The 20,821-nt window shown below is 37.4% G+C and overlaps 1 protein-coding gene across 1 annotated transcript in view; it reads right to left on the reverse strand.

Annotated features, from left to right (window-relative positions):
• Positions 1-15,309, reverse strand: part of LOC123241077 (interferon alpha-inducible protein 27-like protein 1) — a 27,782-nt gene extending 12,473 nt beyond the window's left edge. The window contains exon 1 of the mRNA XM_044668785.1: positions 15,177-15,309. Coding sequence (XP_044524720.1) covers positions 15,177-15,309 — 133 coding nt within the window. The remainder of the gene's footprint in view (positions 1-15,176) is intronic.
• Between the last annotated feature and the right edge of the window lie 5,512 nt (positions 15,310-20,821).

A 20,821-nucleotide genomic window follows, 5' to 3' on the forward strand; every position in this document is an offset into this window, starting at 1 on the left:
TATCTATCTATCTATCTATCTATCTATCTATCTATCTATCTATCTATCTATCTATCTATCTATAATATTTGCTCCTTGGAGGGAAAATTATCCAGTCATAAATCTGGATGGTATACTAAACAGCAGAATCATCATGTCACCGACACGAGTCCTTATAGTCAAAACTCTGATTTTTCCAAGAGCAATGTATGGCTTTGAGGGTTGAAATATAAGGGAAATTGAGCACTGAAGAATCAAACTTTTGAATTGAATTAGAGTTCCTTACATAGCAAGGAAATGAAATCAGGCAATACTTAGAGAAATTAACTCACCAAAAAGACAAATACTGAAGCTAAAGCTTAAATAATGTGGCCAAATAACAAGGAGATCAGACTCGTTGGAAAGATCCTGATTTTGGTAAAGATTGAAGACAAAAACAAAAAAGGAATGGCAGAAGATGAGATGGATGCCTATTGTCATAGAAGCAACAAACAAGAGCTTGGACAGACTTTGGGAGATAGTGGAGGATAGAAGGGCCAAGAGATTGGCCTATATCAGGGATCGAGAGAAACACATCCCCAATATATTTTGTCCATTTCATTCTCTGCTGTCTCCTTTTCTTTTTGCCTAGAAACAATCAACATGAACTTATAAAGACTTCGAGACAGTGTAGGCTAGAAAGACATGAAGAGTTAGTCACAATTGCAAGAGTGAATAGCAAAATGTATTTATATAAATATAATAAGTAGGACACAGAGGACAAGTCTAACTCTTCTTTTTTTCTCTATGATGGCCCTTGACAGGTTCCCAAGGGCATTGAATAAGGTCTGGGATGCCTTAGATCTCATCTAGTCCCCTCTCTCTCTCTCTCTCTCTCTCTCTCTCTCTCTCTCTCTCTCTCTCTCTCTCTCTTTTTAATTTCAAAAATTGATTTCTTTGGATTTTTTTAGCACTCATTTTTCTCTGCATATTTCTCCTAGAAACCATTTTCTATAACAAAAAAAAGAAGAAATAAAAAATTGTTCATTCAAAGTGACGAGCACTTTCCAAATCTATCAAATTTGCTATTCTGCCTCCATAGTCCCCTTCCTCTCCAAAGGAGAGCACCCTCTCCTTTACTAGCTGACGAATTGAGTCCCAGAAGGTTCAGTGATTGGCCCCAAACTCCCAGTGACAAAATGTGGTCGTTAGGATACTAAGCCAAGTTATCTGAAGCTAAATCCTCCTTTCTTTTCATTGTATTACATGGCCTTGAAATAACTGAAGATGGTTAACTTTTCCACTCCCTCCAACCTCCAAGCCAGGGGTCAGCAACCTTTTTGGCTGTGAGAGCCATAAACACCACATTTTTTAAAATGTAATTTCGTGAGAGCCATACAGTGCTCACAGTGTGTGCTCCTGTAACAGCGCCTGAAAAAAAAAATGGACTTTATGGCTCCTGCAGAAAGAGCCATACGTTGCCAACCCCCACTCCAAACCCTCTCTTCTCCTTGCTAAAGTTTGCCACACTTCTGCCTCTTCTTGTATAGCACAACCTTGAAGTCCTTCTATCTCCTGGTTACTTTCTTCTGGAAGTGCTCTATAACGGATCTTCTTCCCAAAATGTAGCTCTCAGGATGCCAATCCATTGGGAAATGGCTGAAGAAATTGTGGTATGGTATGTGGTTATGGTGAATGCTATTGTGTTTTAAGAAATGGCAGAGTAGCATTATTTCAGAAAAACCTAGGAAGGCTTGTATGATCTGATGCAAAGTGAAGAGAGCAGAACCAGGAGAGCATCATGCACATTAACAGCAATGTTGTGATGACCAACTGTGAAAGACAGCTAGCCTGCTGAAGATATGGACCCAAAGATAATTCCAAGGGATCCATGATGAAAATTGCTATCTACCTTCAGAGAGAGAACTGATAGGGGGATCTAGCTGATTCAGTGGATTGAGAGCCAGGCCCAGAAACTGGAGGTCCTGGGTTCAAATCTAGCCTCAGATACTTCCTAGCTGTGTGACCCTGGGCAAGTCACTTAACACCCATTGCCTAGCCCTTAGCACTCTTCTGCCTTGGAACCAATGCACAGTATTAATTCCATGATGGAAGGTAAGAGTTGAGAGAGAGAGAGAGAGAGAGAGAGAACTGATGAACTCTGAATGCAGATGGAAGCATACTATTTTCCACTTTATTTTTCTTCTCTCTGTGTGTATATTTTCTTTTGCAACATGCTAATATGGCAATGTGTTGTGCATGACTTCACACATATAAATGATATCATATTGCTTATTTTTTCAAGGGGTGAGGAAGAGAATTTGGAACACAACATTTTTAATGGACCTTAATTTATTTTAAATGTATTTGAGAAATTAGCTATGGGGGGGGGGTTTGGTTGGGGGGGGTGAAGGGTAAAGTAAAAACATGAATTATGTAACCATGGAAAATTTTTCTAAAAAATAAAAAAATTTAAAAAATAAATAAATGCATTTGAGAAATATTTAACAAAATAAATAAATATGTATGCATGTGTATATATACATATATATTTATATGTATATATATATAAAATGTAGTCGTCAGAACTCAACACAATATGTCAGATGTAATCTGATCAGGGCAGTGGAGAACAAAACCATGATACCTTATTTATTCTGGGCTCTATGACATTCTTTTTATAAAAAATGCATTTTTCTTTACATCTTTCATTTCTTACATTCCCAGAATTTCTCATTATCACTTCCTCTCCCAGGGAGCCATCCAAAATAAATATTTCTTAGAGGAAAAGAAAAAGAAGAAGAGGAAAAATCAGCAAATTCAATCAATCATGAAAAACCTCTGACAATATTTACAATGTTCCATCCCTGTGAAACCTCTTGTCTCTCCAGAAGAGTGGGACAGAAGATGTTTTCTCATAATTCTGTTTTGGGGCAATGCATATTCTCTGTATTTTGCAAGATTTACTTTTCTTCTTTTATAGTGGTTGCTCTTTCCATTTCCATTTCCATTGCTATAGTCACTGTACGTGTTGCTTTCCTAATTCTGCTTACTGTACTCTGTAATAGTGTCGATTTTCCCATACTTCTCTATATTCATCATATTCTTTGCTTCTTACAGCAAAATAATATTCCATTATCATTCACACATTTTATCATTCTCTAGTTGATAGGCATATACTTTGTTCCAAATTCTTTCCTAACTCAAGAAATGCTTCTCTGAACATTTTGATGTATATATGGAGACTTTTTCTTATCAATGACCTCATTGGGGGTTATGCTTATTGCACTATAGCACTTTTAATGCTTCCCAAGATCACCATAATTTTTAATATGCCATCATGTTTTTCTTATATTTTATTTTAAATTAATTATTGTTATATTAAGTTCCAAATTCTCTCCATCTATGTATTTTCACCCCTGCCCATTGAGAAGGTAAGAAATTCAATATCCATTATAAATATGAATTCATGCAGAACATATTTCCATATTACCTATATGTGTGTAGGGGGAGGAAGAAAAATAAAGAAAATGAAAAAATGTGTTTCAGTCTGCACTCAGAGTTCATCAGTTCTCTCTTTGGAGGTAGATAGCATTTTTCATCATGAGTCCTTTGGACCTCCCATGAGTTGATCAGAGTAGCTAAGTCTTTCACCATTGATTATTGCTACCATCTTTTTTTATATTTTTATTGCATTATGGTCACTAAAATATTTCTTTACAATAGCTATTTTTTAAACATTTGTTTGCAATATGTATATCTTAATACATTATCTTTTTTGGTAAAAGTTCTATGTGTTGCTGATTATATACACATACACACATATTTGTGTGTGTATATGTGTGTATTCCTTAGCAGCACCATTTAAGAAATGCCAAAAGTCCTTTTAGCTTTTGTTTCTCCAATAATTTGTCTAATTCTAAATTTTCCTGTTTATCTCTCTATTTGTTCAAACTCAAAAAAGAAACATTAAAATCTCTTGCCACTGTTGTATCACTATTTGTGTCTTGTTTATTCAGTTAAGCTTTTTTTTTTGAAATTTAGGTGTGAATGTGTTTTGAGCATACAAGTTTAATCTTGATATTGGTTTATTGTCTATGGTTTGTTTCAATCTAATGTAAATTCCCTGCTTATTTTTTATTCTGTTTTGGACTTTTTTTCTTTTTTGCTTTTTCCAATGGCATTGCAACTCTAATTTTTTGGGATTTACCTCATATGTTGTAAATTTCCTTCTAATCTCTGATTTTTATTCTTTGTATGGCTTTGTTTCTTAGATATATTTTTTGGAACAATAGGTTGTGAGACTTTGTTTTCTCATACAATATGGTATTGTTTTTGCTTTATCATTGTTTAATCCATTCAAATATAAAGTTTTGAGAGGGATACAGCCAAGGTGACAGATTAGGGGCACCCACTCAGATTATCTCTCCCTATATTCCCCTCCAAACAACTTTAAAATAAAATAATGCCTCAAATCAAATTTTGGAATAGCAGAGCCAACAAAAAGTTGGAGTGAGATATTTTTTCAGCCCAAGAAAACTTGAGAGGTTGGCAAGAGAAGTCTGTAACACCAGAGTGGAAATCTAAGTGGAGATCTTTCCAGAACCCACAGAGGTATTGTGACAAATAGTGGCGAGAGCAGCTGCATCAGGAGCTCTCAGCCCAAAGAAAGTAAGGGGATAGCATGATTTGTCATAAAAATATTGAAGGAGACCCTTTGCTGGCACTAGGTAAAATTGGCACTGCTTGGCAACTCTGTTGCTCATGAGCAGTTCTGGATCAAAGTTCCAGGGCAAAAAGGAACGCTGGTGGTGAGTCACAAGGGAGCAGGGACCCTGGTCACAGTTTCAAGGTAAAGAAGAGCACTAGTATAGACACTTGTAGAGAACCAGGGACTGTTCCTTGGTAAATGTCGGAGCACAGACAAGGAAAGCAGTGAACATATCTCTCTTAGGATTACACCACCTTCGAAGCATCAAAGACTTGAAGATGCCCAGAATTAACTCTGAAAACAGCAAGAAAAAAGAAAGTCTGAAGCTTAGGACAGTGCCTCCCCATTTCCAAGTAAAAACAGCCTAAGTGTAATGCAAAGTTCAAAATCAAGAAATAGGCTGGTTAACTGAGGAAATAATAATGAAAAAAAAAAAAGGATTTTGACTAAAACAAGCTACTATGGTGGCAGGAGAGACCAAGATATCAACTTAAAAGACAATAATGTAGGAAAAAAACTACAAAAATAGCCTCAAAGAAAAATGCTAATTGGATCCAATCCCAATAACAATTTTTGGAAGAGTCAACGAGATAATTTTGGTAGAAGAAAATTTTGGAAAAGAAATCAGAGTAGTGCAAGAAAATTGTGAAAAGAGAATTAACAACTTGGTAAAAGAGGCATAAAAATTGCTGAAGAAAATTACATCTTTAAAAGTAGAATTGGTCTAATGATAAAAGAGGCAAAAAAATTCCCTGAAGGAAAGGATTTCTTAAGTAAATTGACTAAATGGAAAAAGAGGTACAAAATTTCACTGAAGAAAATATTTTCCTAAAAATTGTAATTAGGCAAATGAAAGCTAATGACTCATGAGACATCAAGAAACACTAAAAGAAAGCCAAAAGAATTTTTAAAAATAGAAGAAAATGTGAAATGTCACATTGGAAACACAATTGACCTGGAAAAGAGATTCAAGAGAAGTAATTTAAGAATTATTTAGACTACCTAAAAACTACCATCAAAAAAAAAAAGGAGCTTTGGCTTCATATTTCAAGAAATTATAAAGGAAATTGTCTTGATATTTTAGATCCAGAGGATAAAATAGGATTGAAAGAATCCACCAATTAGCTACTGAAAGAAATCCCAAAATGAAAACTTCTAGTAACAATAGCCAAAATATGGAGCTCCCAAGGCAAAGAGAAAATACTTCAAGCAGTCAGAAAGAAATAATTATATCATTGATCCACAGTAGGGTCATATGGGATATAACAGCTTTCACTTTAAAGGACTGGAGGGCTTGGAATATAATATTCTGGAAGGCAAAGGAGCTAGGATTTCAAACAAGAATCACCCTCCCGGCAAAACTGAGTGTAATCCTTCAGCAGAAAAATGAATGTTTAATAAAATAAACAACTTTCAAGCATTCCTGATGAAATGTGACATTCATATACAAGACTCAAGAGAAACATAAAAAAGTAAACATGAAAGAGTAATTATAAGGGTCTCAGTAAAATTAAACTGTTGACATTCTTATATAGAAAGATGATACATGTAACTCCTAAGAACTTTATCATTATTAGGACAGTTAGAAGAAGTTTAAAAAGACAGAGGGCATGAGTGTGAGTCAATTATGCTGGAATGATCTCCCCCCAAAAAAAGGCATGAGAAAGAGGGATGCATTGGGAGACAGGAAAAGGGTGAGATAGAATGGGGAAAATATTCTCACATTAAAGACAATAGAAAGAGGGGTTTTACAATGGAGAAGGAAATGGAAGGGGATGGAAGGTAATGCTTGAATCTCACTCTCATTGGAATTGGTTCAAAGAATGAAGAATACACACACACACACATATGCACACATCTCAATTGTGTAAAGAAATGCAACTTACCAAATAGGGAAATAAAAAGAGAAGAGAATAAAAATAGATGGTGTGTGATAAAGGTAGGGCATTAAATTAAGAGAGACACTGGTTAGAAGTAAAATAGGCTTTTGATAAGGGATGGCAATAAAAAGAAAGGAAGAAAAGATAATAGGATAGAAGCAAATACATAGTTAATAATCATAATTATGAATGTGAATAGGATGAACTCATCCTATAAAAATGGAAGCAGCTAGCAGAATGGATTAGAACTAGAATGCCACAATATGTTGCTTACAAGAGACACATTTGAAACAGAAAGACCCACGCGCAGAGTTAAAATAAAGGATTGGAGCAGAATCTAATATACTTCAGCTGAAGTAAAAAAAGAAGAGGCAGCAATTATAATCTTGGATGAAGCAAAAGCAAAAATAGATCTAATTTTAAAATAATCACAGAATTGCATTTTGCTAGAAAGTACCATAGACAATGAAATAATGTAAAAAAAAAATGTACAGCAAGTTTCTTTGATAAAGTCCTCACTTCCCAAATATATACTGAGTATAGAGCAGAGTCAAATTTATAAAAAAATAAGAGCTATTCCCCAATTGACAAATGGTCAAAGGATAAGAACGGGCAATTTTCAGAAGAATAAATCATAGCTGTCTATAGTCAGATGAAAATATGGTCTAAATGACTGTAGATTAGAAAAAATTCACATTAAAAAATTCTAAGGTACCATCTCACACCTATTAGAAATGACAAATGTTGGAGGGGATGAAAGAAAAAGAGGTACACTAATGGACTACTGATGGAGTAGTAAACTAGTCCAATCATTCTGAAAAACAATTTGGAACTATGCTGAAAGAGCTATAAAACTCTGCATACCCTCTGACCCAACAAGACCACTATTAGATATAGATCCCAAAGAGACCAAAGAAAAAGGAAAAGAATATATATGTACAAAAATATTTATAAAAATGAACTGGAAATCATGGACATATCTATCAACTTGGGAATGGCTAAACAAATTGTGGCATATGATTATGATTAAGTTCTATTGTGCTATAAGAAATGAGAAGATGGGTGGTTTCAGAAAAATATGGCAAGACCTATATGAACTGATGCAAAGTGAAATGAGAAGAACCAAGAGATCATCATGCACAGTAACAATAATGTTGTAATGTTGTAATGGTAAACTGTGAAGGACTTGGCTACTCTGGTTAAGACAATGATCCAAGACAATTCCAAAGGACTCATGATAAAAAAAAAAATGCTGTTCATCTCCAGAGAGAGAATTCATGAACTCTGAGTGCAAAGTGAACTATAATTTTGTCGCTTTTTAAAATTCTCTCTCTCTCTCTCTCTCTCTCTCTCTCTCCCCCCTCTTGCACCCCATCTCTCAACTCCCCACCTCTCTTCCTCTCAATGGCCACCATGGATTTAAGTTTTTATTATGCCAATTATTTCTTCTGCATGCCAAGCTCACTACCACTGGCTAAGAGAGTCAAGTTCTGTTGCCAGCCACTGGGTTAGTCCTGCCAGAGCATGGTGGCTGGTTGAGGACAAGGTGCAAAGAATGTTAGGGGGTAGCCTTCTCCATTGTTACTTTAACGTTGCCTTTTAGGGTTTTTGATGTCTTATCCTAGGGAGATAGCTGAATTTTTTTCCCGAATTTTTTCCAATTTCTAATTTTGGAGAGGTTTAAAAAGTTTGTCACTGGCCTCCTGGCTTATTCCAAATCCTGGCTCTGGGCATTTTCTCTTACTGTCCCCTATATTTGGAACATTGTCCCTTCTCAACTCTGCCTACTGACCCCCCTGGCTTCCTTTAAGTCCCAAATAAAGTCTTATCTTCAACAAGGAAGTTTTCCTAACCCCTGTGAATTCTAGTATCTTCTTTCTGTTAATTATTTCCTATTTATCCTATTATATAGTTTGCTTTGTAAATATTTGTTTAAATTCTGTCACTGCTATTAAATTGCAAGTTCCTTGAGGACAGAGACTGTGTTCTGTCTCTTTTTGTATCCACAGTGCTTAGTTCAGTACCTGGCACATAGTAGGTCCTTAATAAATGTTCATTAATTGACTAATTGTGATGCTTTGGGAAAAGTGTCTAATCTTCCATATTGTTAGCCACATGACCTCTCCCCCAGTCTTTTTCAAGTGAACTACAGTCTGGATACCTTCAAGTTCTCCTTTCTTGAATATTTTCTTTCTTTCTTTGCCTCATCACAGAGTCTCCAAGTTCCCTAACTTTCCCTTTCTCCTCCCACTCCTGTGGTCTCCTCTTATACCATTCATTCTCCTGACTTTGCCATTGTGCCTCTGCTTTGGCGGACCCTTGGCCCTGGTGGCTCCCTTCTCTCACTGGGGAGTTTGCCCACAACATACCATCTCCCAATGGGCAAACTATTGTCTGTCTCCTATCCTGGAATTCTCTCCCTGTGCAAATCCACCCACCCCCAGCTTAAAGTCCCAGATAAAATCCCTAAAAAAAAGTAGGAAGCAGTTTGCCTCAGTTTCCTCATTTACAAAATGGAGATAATAGCACCTATTTTTCAGGGTTATCATGAAGATCAGATATTGTTTGTAAAGTATTTTTAAAATCAAGCTCTTCATTAACTCCCTTCCCTTTCTACTCCTAAACTTTATTCTTTGATTCATGGTTCTTATGCTTCCTGTGTCCTTTTAGACGTCAGTCTCCCAATGGTTCCTCTGTTATTATGGTCTTTGCTATTTAAGCCCATGGGTGTCTCTATTTCCCTCCCTCCATAAACCCCTTTAAAAGTCCCTAGAGATGGGGGCAATCTATGCTTAGATTTAATTGTTTTTTTCTTTGGTGGCCGTATTTCTTCTGTTTCTGGTGTCTAAGGTGCTTGTTAAGTGAATGATCTGCTTATATCTTGTGTGCGTGTGTGTGCGTGTGTGTTTCTCTCCAGGCTAAGAAATTACACATCTTATTTGCACAAGGCTCTCCTTCTTGGTAGAACCTGATAATTCACTTCTCCCTCTCTGTGCCAGGGGCTTTATGGCTGGTGCAAGGAAGAAGAGAAATCTTGGTCTTCTGGCTTACAAGCTTCAAGAAAAAACACATTCACAAATTCTCTTTCTGGAGAAGTTTCAGAAGGGAGACAAAGACTCTGGGAAGAAGTTGACATGGAGAGGAGCTGGCACTGCCATCATCTAGCTAGAGTCCTCAGAGAAGTCTGTTCCAGAGCTCACCCAAGGGAAAATTTCTCAGAGGCAAAACATAAGTCTTTATCTCCAAGGAGTTCCTTTCTAGTGATGGAATCAACTTACAAATAACTGTGTACTTACAAGATAGCTAGAGTACAAATGGAAAGTAACCCCAGAGGGAAGATGCTGCCATTCTGCTGGGGCACCCAAGTTTGCAGTCCCTGCCTATGCAATATCTCACACCTCCAATAACAAATCAGTTGCTTAGTTAATATGTCTGAGAGATTTTTACTCCATGTCCTCTTCCCTTATACTGCTGCTACCCTGGTTTAGGCCCTTATTCCTTCTTTCCTGGGCTATTGTGATAGGTTCTTAAATTGTTCTTCCTGCCAGCAATCTCTCTTTTCCTCAACCTACCCTCTATGTAGCAGCCCGATTATAATTTTTCTTTCTTTTAAAAAAATTCTTACCTTCCATCTTAGAATCAATACTGTGTATTGGTTCCAAGGCGGTGTTCCAAGGTTCCAAAGTGAGGGCTAGGCAATTGGGGTAAAGTGACTTGCCCAAGGTCACCTAGCTAAGAAGTATCTGAGGCCAGATTTGAACCCAGGACCACCCATTTCTAGGCCTGACTAGCAATTCATTAAGCTATCCAGCTGCATCCTTGAACTCAATTCTTGATCAGGTCTTATGGTCTCCAGGCTCTGATTGGGGGCAAAGGGTGTTTGGCCTGGTAAATGATGGTTCCAGTAGTCCCTTAGGGGACGGGGGTGTTGTTGGGATAGTATTCCACTGAGCCTCGAGTTCTAGAAGGGCATTCAGGTTGGAGAAAACACAGGCCAAACTTAGAAGGATAAAATTGAATAGGTATAAATGTGGTCTTGAACTTAAGTTTTTTCAGGATTGGGGAACAATAGCTAGATAATAGCTAACAATGTGGTAGTGTAGAAGAACTGAGACATCATACCCAGAAAAATTTATGCGACTTTAGGCTACAACCAACATAATGTTCATGAATTCTAAAATATTTAACAATAATCTGTTGTCAATACACCTCTTTCTACATGTTATTCCAAACCCTGTTCTTCATTCCTAGCATGCCTCCAATCTTCCTCTCAGTTCTTTCTTAGGCCATCACTTCTGCACTGGCTATATCTTCTTCACCTTGATCCTTTGATGAATTAAACTTGTCTGGAGTTACTTTGCTGCTTTATCCTATTAAAGATCCTGTCCTGTCAAGTCTTAATCTTGAATCCCTATCACTCACCTTTAGTTTCTATGTCTGTGCTGCTAAACAGAAAACCACAGTCATGTTGATTAGATTGATTACAAATTTATGTCACATAATCTTAAATGGGCCCTCATTGTGGCAAGGCAATCCTTTCATACCTCTTGAATGGATTTACTAGTCCACTCATCACAATTTTCCAAATTTTTTCATCCTTCTTTAAACCTCTCATGGCTTCTTCTCTCCCCACTCTCTCAGTTAATTTTACTAAAAAATAAATTAAAAAACAAGACCATTTTCCATGAGCACCTTCTTCCCTCTGCCTCATATGCCTTCTGGCACTACCTCTTCCTTCACCCATCTCCAATAAAGAGGTGGTCCTTCGTACCAAGGTTTACCAATCCCTTTTCATACATAAGTGATCTCATTCCCTCCCATCTCCATCTCTCATTTATTTTTAGTTTCTTCCGGTCTATTGGATTCTTTCCTATTCGCTACAAACTATTCCTTAGGCAGCTAGATGACACATATGTATAGAGTACCTGGTTTGGAGTCAGGAAGACTCATCTGTGTAACCGTGGACAAGTCACTTACTCTATTTGCCTCAACTTCCTCATCTATAAAATGAATTGGAAATGGCAAACTACTCCATCAAGAATACTCTGAATTGAGTCACAAAATTGGAGCCAACTGAGAAGCTTAACATCAAAACAAATATGTCCATTTCTCCCTCACTCTCAAACAAGCTCTCTCTTGATCCTATTATCTATATTTTTTCTGCCTTTTGTGATTAGAGGTGAGGTCCTCTACAATAGGTGCCTCCACTTCTTTTCCTCTCATTCTTTTAATTCTCCATAACTTGACTTCTGACCTCATCATTCAACCACAACTACTCTCTCCAAAATTACCAATGATACCTTAACTGCCAAATCCAATGGCATTTTCTTAATCCTCATCCTTCCCAACCTCTCTGCAGCCTTCAATGCTATCAATCATCCTCTTCTCCTTGATATTCTCTTCTCTCCAGGTTTTCAATACTCCATTTTCTCCTGGCTCTCCTTCTACCAATCAGACAACGCCTCAGTCTTCTTTTCTGGGTCTTTGTCCAGGTGATGCCTACTGACTACGAGTGTCCTGCAGGACTCCGTCCTGGACCTTCTTATCTTTTTGGTCTGAACACCTTCTCTTGGTCATCTCAGAAGCTGCCATATATCAGACCACTAACTCTGTTGATGACTCCCCAATCGACTGATGCAGTGCTAACCTTTCTGTTGACCTCCAGTTTCTATTCTCCAACTGCTTAAACATGTTCAAAACTGAATTTTCCATCTTCATCTCCACCCCCAAATCCAGCCCAATTTCCCTATTACCATTATCCTTCTAGTCCTCAGACTTTCAACCTAGGTGCCATCCTGGACACCTTACTATCTCCCACTTCCCCCACTCCCATCCAAACTCTAAAGCCTGTTCCAGTACTCTGTTAGTTCATCTGGCTGTCACAATTCTCCCCCCACTCCAGTGTGTCCTCCAGTGAGCTCTCAAAGTGATTTTCCTAAAGCACAGTCTTACCATCATTCCCATGAGCTCCAGTGGCTCCATTACCTCCAAGATCAAATATAAAATCTTATTTGGCATTCAAAGCCCTTCATAAACTTAAAATCTCTTTCCTCTCATTCTTAGCCCTTACACTTTACTCTTTAGTCCAGCCACATCGGCATCTTTGCTGTTCTTTAAACAAGACATGCCATCTCTGGGCTCTGGGCATCTTCACTGGCTGTCCCTTGAGCCTCAGATTCACTCTCCTCATCTCTGCTTCCTGGCGTCCTTTAGATCCTAACTAAACTCCAACCTCCCACAGGAAGCCTTTCCTAATCCTTGTCCTTTTATTGATTATCTCCTTTTAAACCCACATATATAGTTTGTTTGTGCATAGCTACGTGTATGCGGCCTCCTCCGTTAGATTGTGAAGTCCTGGAGGGCTTTTTTTGTATCCACAGCGCTTGGCATCGTGCCTGGGACAGAAGGTACAATACCTACAAACTTTATATTGTTTGATGTCATATTATGATGGGACTCCAACATGGAGTCACTTAGGCCAAGTGGTCCCAAGACCATATGGGTAAAAGGCAATTGTATTTTTCCATTGTTGGCTTTATTAGGTAGAAAATACTTTTTTTTTTAAACCCTTATACTTCGGTGTATTGTCTCATAGGTGGATGATTGGTAAGGGTGGGCAATGGGGGTCAAGTGACTTGCCCAGGGTCACACAGCTGGGAAGTGGCTGAGGCCGGGTTTGAACCTAGGACCTCCTGTCTTTAGGCCTAACTCTCACTCCACTGAGCTACCCAGCTGCCCCGAAAAGACTTGTTTTTAATGGGATGAACTCTCGTCTTGCCACAGGGGCCATTCATCATTTGACAAACATTTAGTTTACCCTGAGCTAACTGCTGGGGATACAAAGACAGTCAGAAATAGTTTCTGCCCTTCTGAAAGCGGACGGGGAAATACAACACGCAAATATCTCAACAGAGAGAAGATATAGAGTAAGTAGAAGGTAATTTGGGAGTCAACAATACCCCTCTGGGCTGTATCCCCAAAGAGATCAGAGATAGGAGAAGGGGACCTACTTGTGCAGAAATATTTTTAGCATCTTTTTGTAGTGGCAAAGTATTGGAGACTGAGGGGGGTGTCCATCCATAGGGGAATGGCTGAACAAGCTGTGGCGTATGGTTGCCCCATGAGAAATGGTGTTTGTTACAGGATGATTCAGAAAAATCTGGAAAGATTTCTATGAATTAATGCAAAGTGAGGTGAACAGAACCAGAAAAGTGTATACAGTAACAGAAACATTGTACAATGATCCATTGTGAAGCACTAAACTATTATCAGCAAAACAAGGTTCTAAAAGAACCCCAAAGGACTCATAATGATAAAAAAAAATTCCCATAATCCGCAGCCAAAGACAAAACCGGGAATATGATTACAGATCAAATTATGTCATTCTTCACTTTATTTCCTTTGTCAATTTTTTATCGTATGTATGATATGCCTTTGGTCATGACATAGGGAATATGGAAATACGTATTGCATAAAAGTGATGATATAACTTATGTCAGATTATTTACCCCCTTGGGATGGGGGTGAGGAGTGAGAATTGCAAAGTCAGAAAATAATTTGTCAAAAATTGTTTCTACATGTTATTAAAAATAGAAAATTCTAAAAAAGGTCATTTGGGAGAGGAAGACACTAGTCTCGGGAGTATGGAGGAAAGTAGGATTTGAGCTGAGTCTTGAAGAAAATCAAGAGCTAAGAGGTGGGGTAAAGGGTGCCTAAATATTCAAGGAATGTGGATAACCCTTGGGAAAATTTGCAGCAAGTTCTTTTTGTGGTGACAAAGAATTGGAAATTGAGGGATGTCCATTCATTGAGGAATGACTGTACAAGTTGTGGCATCTGATTATATTGGAATATGACTGTGCTTTAAGAAATGATAAGAAGGATGATCTCAGAAAAACTTGAAAAGTCCTACACAAAATGATGCAAAATGGAGTTTACCCTTTATAAGCAGCAGAACCAGGAAAACATTGCATATAGTAACAAAAATATTATATGATGAACATTTATAAATGACTTAGCTATTCTTAGCAATAGTGATCCCAGAAAATCTGAAAAACACTATCTGCCTCCAAAGAGAGAACTGATGGAATCTGAATTCAGACTGAGACATATTTCACTTTATTTCTTCACTTTTCTTTGGTTTGAATTCTCTTTCACAAAATGACTAATATGGAAGGAAGTTTTACACTATTACGGATGTCAAATCTGTATCAGATTACTTGCTGTCTCAGGAAAGGGGAAGAGAGGGAAAGAGGGTGAGAATTTGGTTCAAACTTTTAAAAAATGATTAGAAATTGTTTTTTCATGTTGAGGAAAAAATGTTAAAAAATAAATACAATGGTCAACTACATAAAAAAAAGGGAAAAAAAGAAAACTTTCACCATTCAAGGGCTTGATGCATTTCCTGAACACAGAAATGACTTCTCTAACAATCGTTCTGCACTCTAAGAGGTGAACTGGCGTCCATTAGGAGAGTGGATACGTGACTTTTCCAATTTCTTGGTGGTTCCTGGTGACTTGAACTGAGCTTCAAAGGAGAAAAATTCCCTAACATATCTGTCTTTAGGTACTTGGTAATGTGTCTGAGCAATGAATTCACTGAGCACAGTGTCGTACGGCCGTCTCACATTGTTCAAAAATAGTGTATCTGCTCTGAAGAGATACGACTCCGGTGGGACACGTTTCTTCAGCTCTGGCTACAGGAGCTTCCTGAAGCAGATTATAAAGAGCCTGGGGGAAACTATCTTTCACATTCTTCATTAGGTATATCCTGTAGCGAGCCGCAAAGCATTTCTGGTTCAGTTATTCCAGGAACCTTGGGTAAGGTAGACATGGATATTTAAAGACAACAAACCGTTCCAAACCATGGTAACCAGCAACAACGCAAAAAGCATTTTTTCCTTGCTAATTGGGTTACAGATGTCTGTAGGAACCAAAGGAGTAATGGAAGGAAAGATAAGTTAATTGCCACTTTTCTGGGCTACCTTTGTCATTTGCCATGAGTCAGGGAGACAAAAGGCATTGAAAATTCCTTTACCACAGACCATGCCCATGAGTCAGTCTAAGCCCCATTCTGTTCTTCAGTGCTATTCCATCGCCTGCTCTGTGCAATGTAATTCAAGTCAAGAACACGACTCATCCCAAGCACGGGAGCCAACTTTTGAGACACACACTGTATGGTTATACACTAAATAGCAGGTATAGTCTCACATCACTGAATTGCCTTTGCATAAATATCGACCAGTCACTCCTAGGAATGCCCTGCTACTCCCTCCTCTTCTCAAGTCTTTAAGATTCCCCCTCCTCTAGGTGCTAATCCTTGGGAATGCTTTTTTATTCCTACTCTCACCAATCTTTTAAAAAATGTTTGTTACGTTAAAAATCCCGGCCATTCCTTTTCCTCCATCTCCTCCCCACCTTAGAGAAGGCATCACTTAACAGAAAAATGATATCTATATAAAACTATGTCTTGTTTGCTTCTACTTATCAGTTCTTTTCTCTGGGAGTGGATATTTTTGTTGTATATAATGTTCTCTTGGTTCTGCTCATTTACTCTTCATAATTTCATGTAGATCATTCCATGTTTTTCTAAAATTAATCCACTTATCATTTCTTACAGGGTTACAGTTTTCCATCACAATATGCCACAACTTATTTAGCCATTCCCTAATTGATGAGCACCTCTCAATTTCCAGTTCTTTACCACCATGAAGAAAGCTAATAGAAATATTTTAGAACATATAGGCTCTTTTTCTTTTTCCCTGATCATCTTAGGAAATAACCCCAATAGTGGTATGGGTGGGTCAAAAGGTACAGAGTTCTATAACTCTTTGGGCATAATTCCAGATCGCTCCCCAAAATGGTTGGATCAATGCACAGTTCCACCAACAATGCATTAGTGTCCTCATTTTTCTATATCCCCTCCAACACTTATTTTGCCTTATCATTTTAGCCAATATGATGGATGTGAGGATATACGAGTTTTGATTGTATTTCTCTAAAAAGTAATGATTTAGACCATTTTTTCACATGCCTATAATATATGGCTTTGATTTCTTCATCCAAAAACCGTTCATGTCTTTTGACCATTTATCAATTGGGGAATGGCTTATAAATTTGACAAAATTCTCTCTATATTTTAGATATAAGATCTCTATCAAATAAAGTATCAACCCCCTCCCATTTTCTGCTTTGCTTCTAATCTTGGCTACATTAGTTTTATTCATATAAAAAACCTTTTTAATGTATTCAAAATTATCCACTTTACAACCCACAATGCCTTTTATCTCCTATTTATTCAAATTCTTCTTCTGTTCATAAATTGAATAGGTAATATGTTCCTATTTTTTTAATTTGCTTTCTCTTTATGATTAGGTCATGTACTCATGGTGTCTTGTACCCATGGCTATCTTGGTAAATGGCGTAAGATATTAGTCTACATCTAGTTTCTGTAATATTGTGTTCCAGTTTTCCCCAACTTTTTTTTTCCAAATGGTGAATTCTTATCCCAAAAGCTTGTATCTTTATTTTGTCAAACACAAGGTGATTAAAATGTTTTTGCTATTGTTTGTTGTATGTCTATTCTGTTTCACTGGTCTACTTTTCTATTTCATAGACAGTTCTAGTTTTGGTAATTATTGCTTTATAATAGTTTAAAATCTAATTCTGCTAGATCTCCTTCCTTTTTAATTTTTCTCATTAATTCTTTTTTTTTTGACCTTTTGTTCTTCCAAATGCATTTTATCATTTTCTAGTTCGATAAGTTTTTGGTAATTGAGTTGGGATGGTACTGAACAAGTAGATTAATTTAGATTGTCATTTTATTATATTGGCCCTTCCCCATACATGAACAAATAATATTTTTCCAATGGTTTATATTTGAACTTTATGTAAAGTATTTTATAATTATGTTCATATAGTTCCTGGGTCTGTTTTGGCAGGCACGGTTCTGGGTATTTTACTCTATCGATGGTCATTTTAAATGCGTTATCTTATTACCTCTTCTTGTAGGACAGTGTTGGTGGGATATAGAAATGCTAATGATTTTTGTGGGTTTTTAAAAATATTCTGCTACTTTGCTAAGATTATTTATAGTTTCAACTAATTTTTTAGTTGAATCTCTAGGATTTTCCATATATGCCATCATATTGTCTGCAAAAAGATAGTTTTTTGCCCATTCCGATTCCTTCAATTTCTTGTTTCTCTTGCTACTGCTAGCCTTTTTAGTACAATATTAAATGATGTGGGTGATAATTTATCACTCTAAGACAGAGGCTGATATCTGCCTCTGAGGCTCAAGGACAACCAAGTGAGGTCATTCCTTGTCTTGATCCAATGTCTACTTCCTTTGGTTGAGGGATTTGGCAATTTGGCCAATGATCCCTGGAATTTACCCACAAGTTTGTTTGCTCTCCAGTGTGGGGTACTTATCCTCTTAATTCAAGTTTCTCTGATCTGGGATAACCCACATGACAATGACCAAGCCCCAATCTATCTCCAGTAGCAGCATGGCACTGTGGTTCTTTTTTCCAGACGGACAAAAAAGTGTTTTCTTCTCCCAAGACTCAGAAAGTTCCACAATTGTTTTCTGTGGTATAATATTCTTTCTACTAAACCATACTGCCTTTCCCAAATTTAAGGTATTTTAGAATACACACTTATATTTTATCAATGCCTGCCTCTCCACCATCTGCTCTAGGGTCATTTTTCAATTCACAATGATGATATATATTATTTGGTGGTAGTGTGGGCAGGGATAAGTGACAAAAAGAAGTGAAAAGTATGCATTTGGCAGGGCAGGTATATGGGTCATATTATTTTATCTAGAGTCTATATGCCAATTTTGTTTTTGAAGGCAACAATAAAACTATTCCCCACGTTAGCAATTTTACAAATAAATATTCTTAAAGATTTTTTCAGAATTTGAGCTTTAAGACCTGTGGAATTATAAATTAGTTGTTCGATGATTCTTATAGGTGTTGGTCTTTTAATTATAACAGATGCTCATCAACTCACAGAACATATACTATAGAGTTAAATCAATGGTTTTTCCTATGATGGCCAGTTTAAATTAGTAAATACAGTTTTTTTGGTCTTATGAATCGGGCTGAAGGGTTTGCTAAGGGGCTCAGAGGTTTTCTTCCTTTTTTAAACCCTTACCTTCTGTCTTAGAATCTCTGTAATGGTCCTAAGGCAGAAGAATGGTAAAGTCTAGGCAATGGGGTTAAGTGATTTGCCCAGGGTCACAAAGCTAGGAAGTGTCTGAGACTTTCCATTTCTAGGCCTGACTATCCACTGAGCTGCCTAGTTGTCCCACTCCCACAGACTTTCTTAAGAACAATCCTATGAAATCAGCAGTGCAGGGATCCCACTCACAACGACCAATTGCTTCGAAGTCACCCAGTCATCAAGAGGCTCCTGACTCCACACAGAGGGCACTTTTCACTCTACCACCCTGTCTCTCTCTGTATGGATCACACATCCTCTAGCCTGTGGCTTATGTCAGACTGCATACAGGGAATGCATTCCAAATCTCTGACAGCATAAACCGGCAGAACTTTACAGGCAGGAAGCAAACACTGGACAGACACTGAAGCTGAGGGGGTCGCTAAAGCGCACCTACGGATCTTTGCACTCATATGTTGACTTGGAGAACTATATTCAAATATTTCTTTGAAAAATTAATATAGCAACACATTAAAATCAGAGAGGAACTCCATTTGGGTCTGGTTTGGACATTTAAGGCCATGTCAGGTCATGTATGGCCTGTGCATTTGACACTTGTGATGTATATCATGTTAAAGGAGACAAAGGGAAGGGCTGGACATCTAAGGATGCGGGTTCTATAACATCACACACACACACACACACACACATGCACGCACGCACGCACGCAGGTCCTGGGAGGTGGGGAATGCAGGGCCCAGCTAGCCCAGCCATGTATAACACGACTGGCTACTACCTTAACTTTCCACTTCAAGCTTTCAATTAAGTCCTCAGTGCTACTGCTTTCCTGGCATGGGCTTACATCTCTGACTCTGTAAGGGAAATCACAGAAAGCATGATTTACTTAGCAGAAATTAATTTTGCTTTGAACTTTTCTGAAAATATACAAAGCAAGGAAAATCTACATATAGGGTAAACAAATGATGAACTCAAGTTGTATGCAGACTAGGAAGACTGCTAGCACATCGGGAAAAATGTCACGCCGGCCTTCTAACAGAACAGAGGAACACAACTGCACGCTTGACTTTAGGAAGTTTTCATGCATAACTCAAAGCAGGCAGTAAGTCACAGTTAAAAATCCAGACCTGTGATTTGATTTCATTGGTATATAGCACTAAAATATTCTCTAATACAAATCCACAATTCCTCTAATATTTACAAATTTAAGAGAACTGCCTCAGACATGAAAAAGTTAAATATCTTGTTCATGGTCAAAAGAACTTGAACCAATATCTCCAATATCTTTCTGACTGAGTCTGTCCTTCTGTCCACTCAAATTGCTGGTAGGGAAAAAATGACTTTTCAATGGGATAAGATGCTTGATTGAATAAAAATGTTTTTTGGAAAGCAAATAAATCAGATCACCCTGTAATTTTAAAATATTCTGAGATATACCAACAGGATCTAAGGGGAAAAAAGCCAACATTTTTCCAAGACGGAAAAAAAAAGAATAACTCACCCATCATATACAAATATACTATTTTATTCTAGGGGAATATCTCTGTGGCTTTTGTCAAGGGAGAACCCAGAATTTTTTTGTTTAGCTTTTAAAAAGAATGACTAAGGTATTTCTCTTGCTTTTTCAGAAGGGGGCATGGGGGAAGAAGCCCATTTTACATAACTTTAATAAAATGAAAACAAAAACCCAAAGAACTAGACACACAAACGTTAATGGCCACATATATGAATAATGATCAATAATTAATTCATCAATATTTCCTCCTAGGCATTAGATTAGGGTTCTGGGCCACTTCGTAGACTTACATGCACCTGATATCCTGAAATTGTATATAATCAATCATACATTATTTCTGGGTAATGGTAGTTTTCAAGATAAAAGATATAGATTTTTTTTTGTTTCTGGTTACCTTACAACAATTCATCCACTACATTCACTATGTGTATTTCATATACCACTACAGGTAGAAGGGGAAGTGTCTCAGTGTTTCCACGCACTTTCATGTTCTTAGCATGGGGACCATTATGCCAGAAAAGATTTGGATGGTTTATTAAGTGAGTAATATTGGATGGCCAGATTTTTTTTTAT

The sequence above is a fragment of the Gracilinanus agilis genome, chromosome 3, assembly GCF_016433145.1.
Source record: "Gracilinanus agilis isolate LMUSP501 chromosome 3, AgileGrace, whole genome shotgun sequence".
NCBI lineage: Eukaryota > Metazoa > Chordata > Mammalia > Didelphimorphia > Didelphidae > Gracilinanus > Gracilinanus agilis.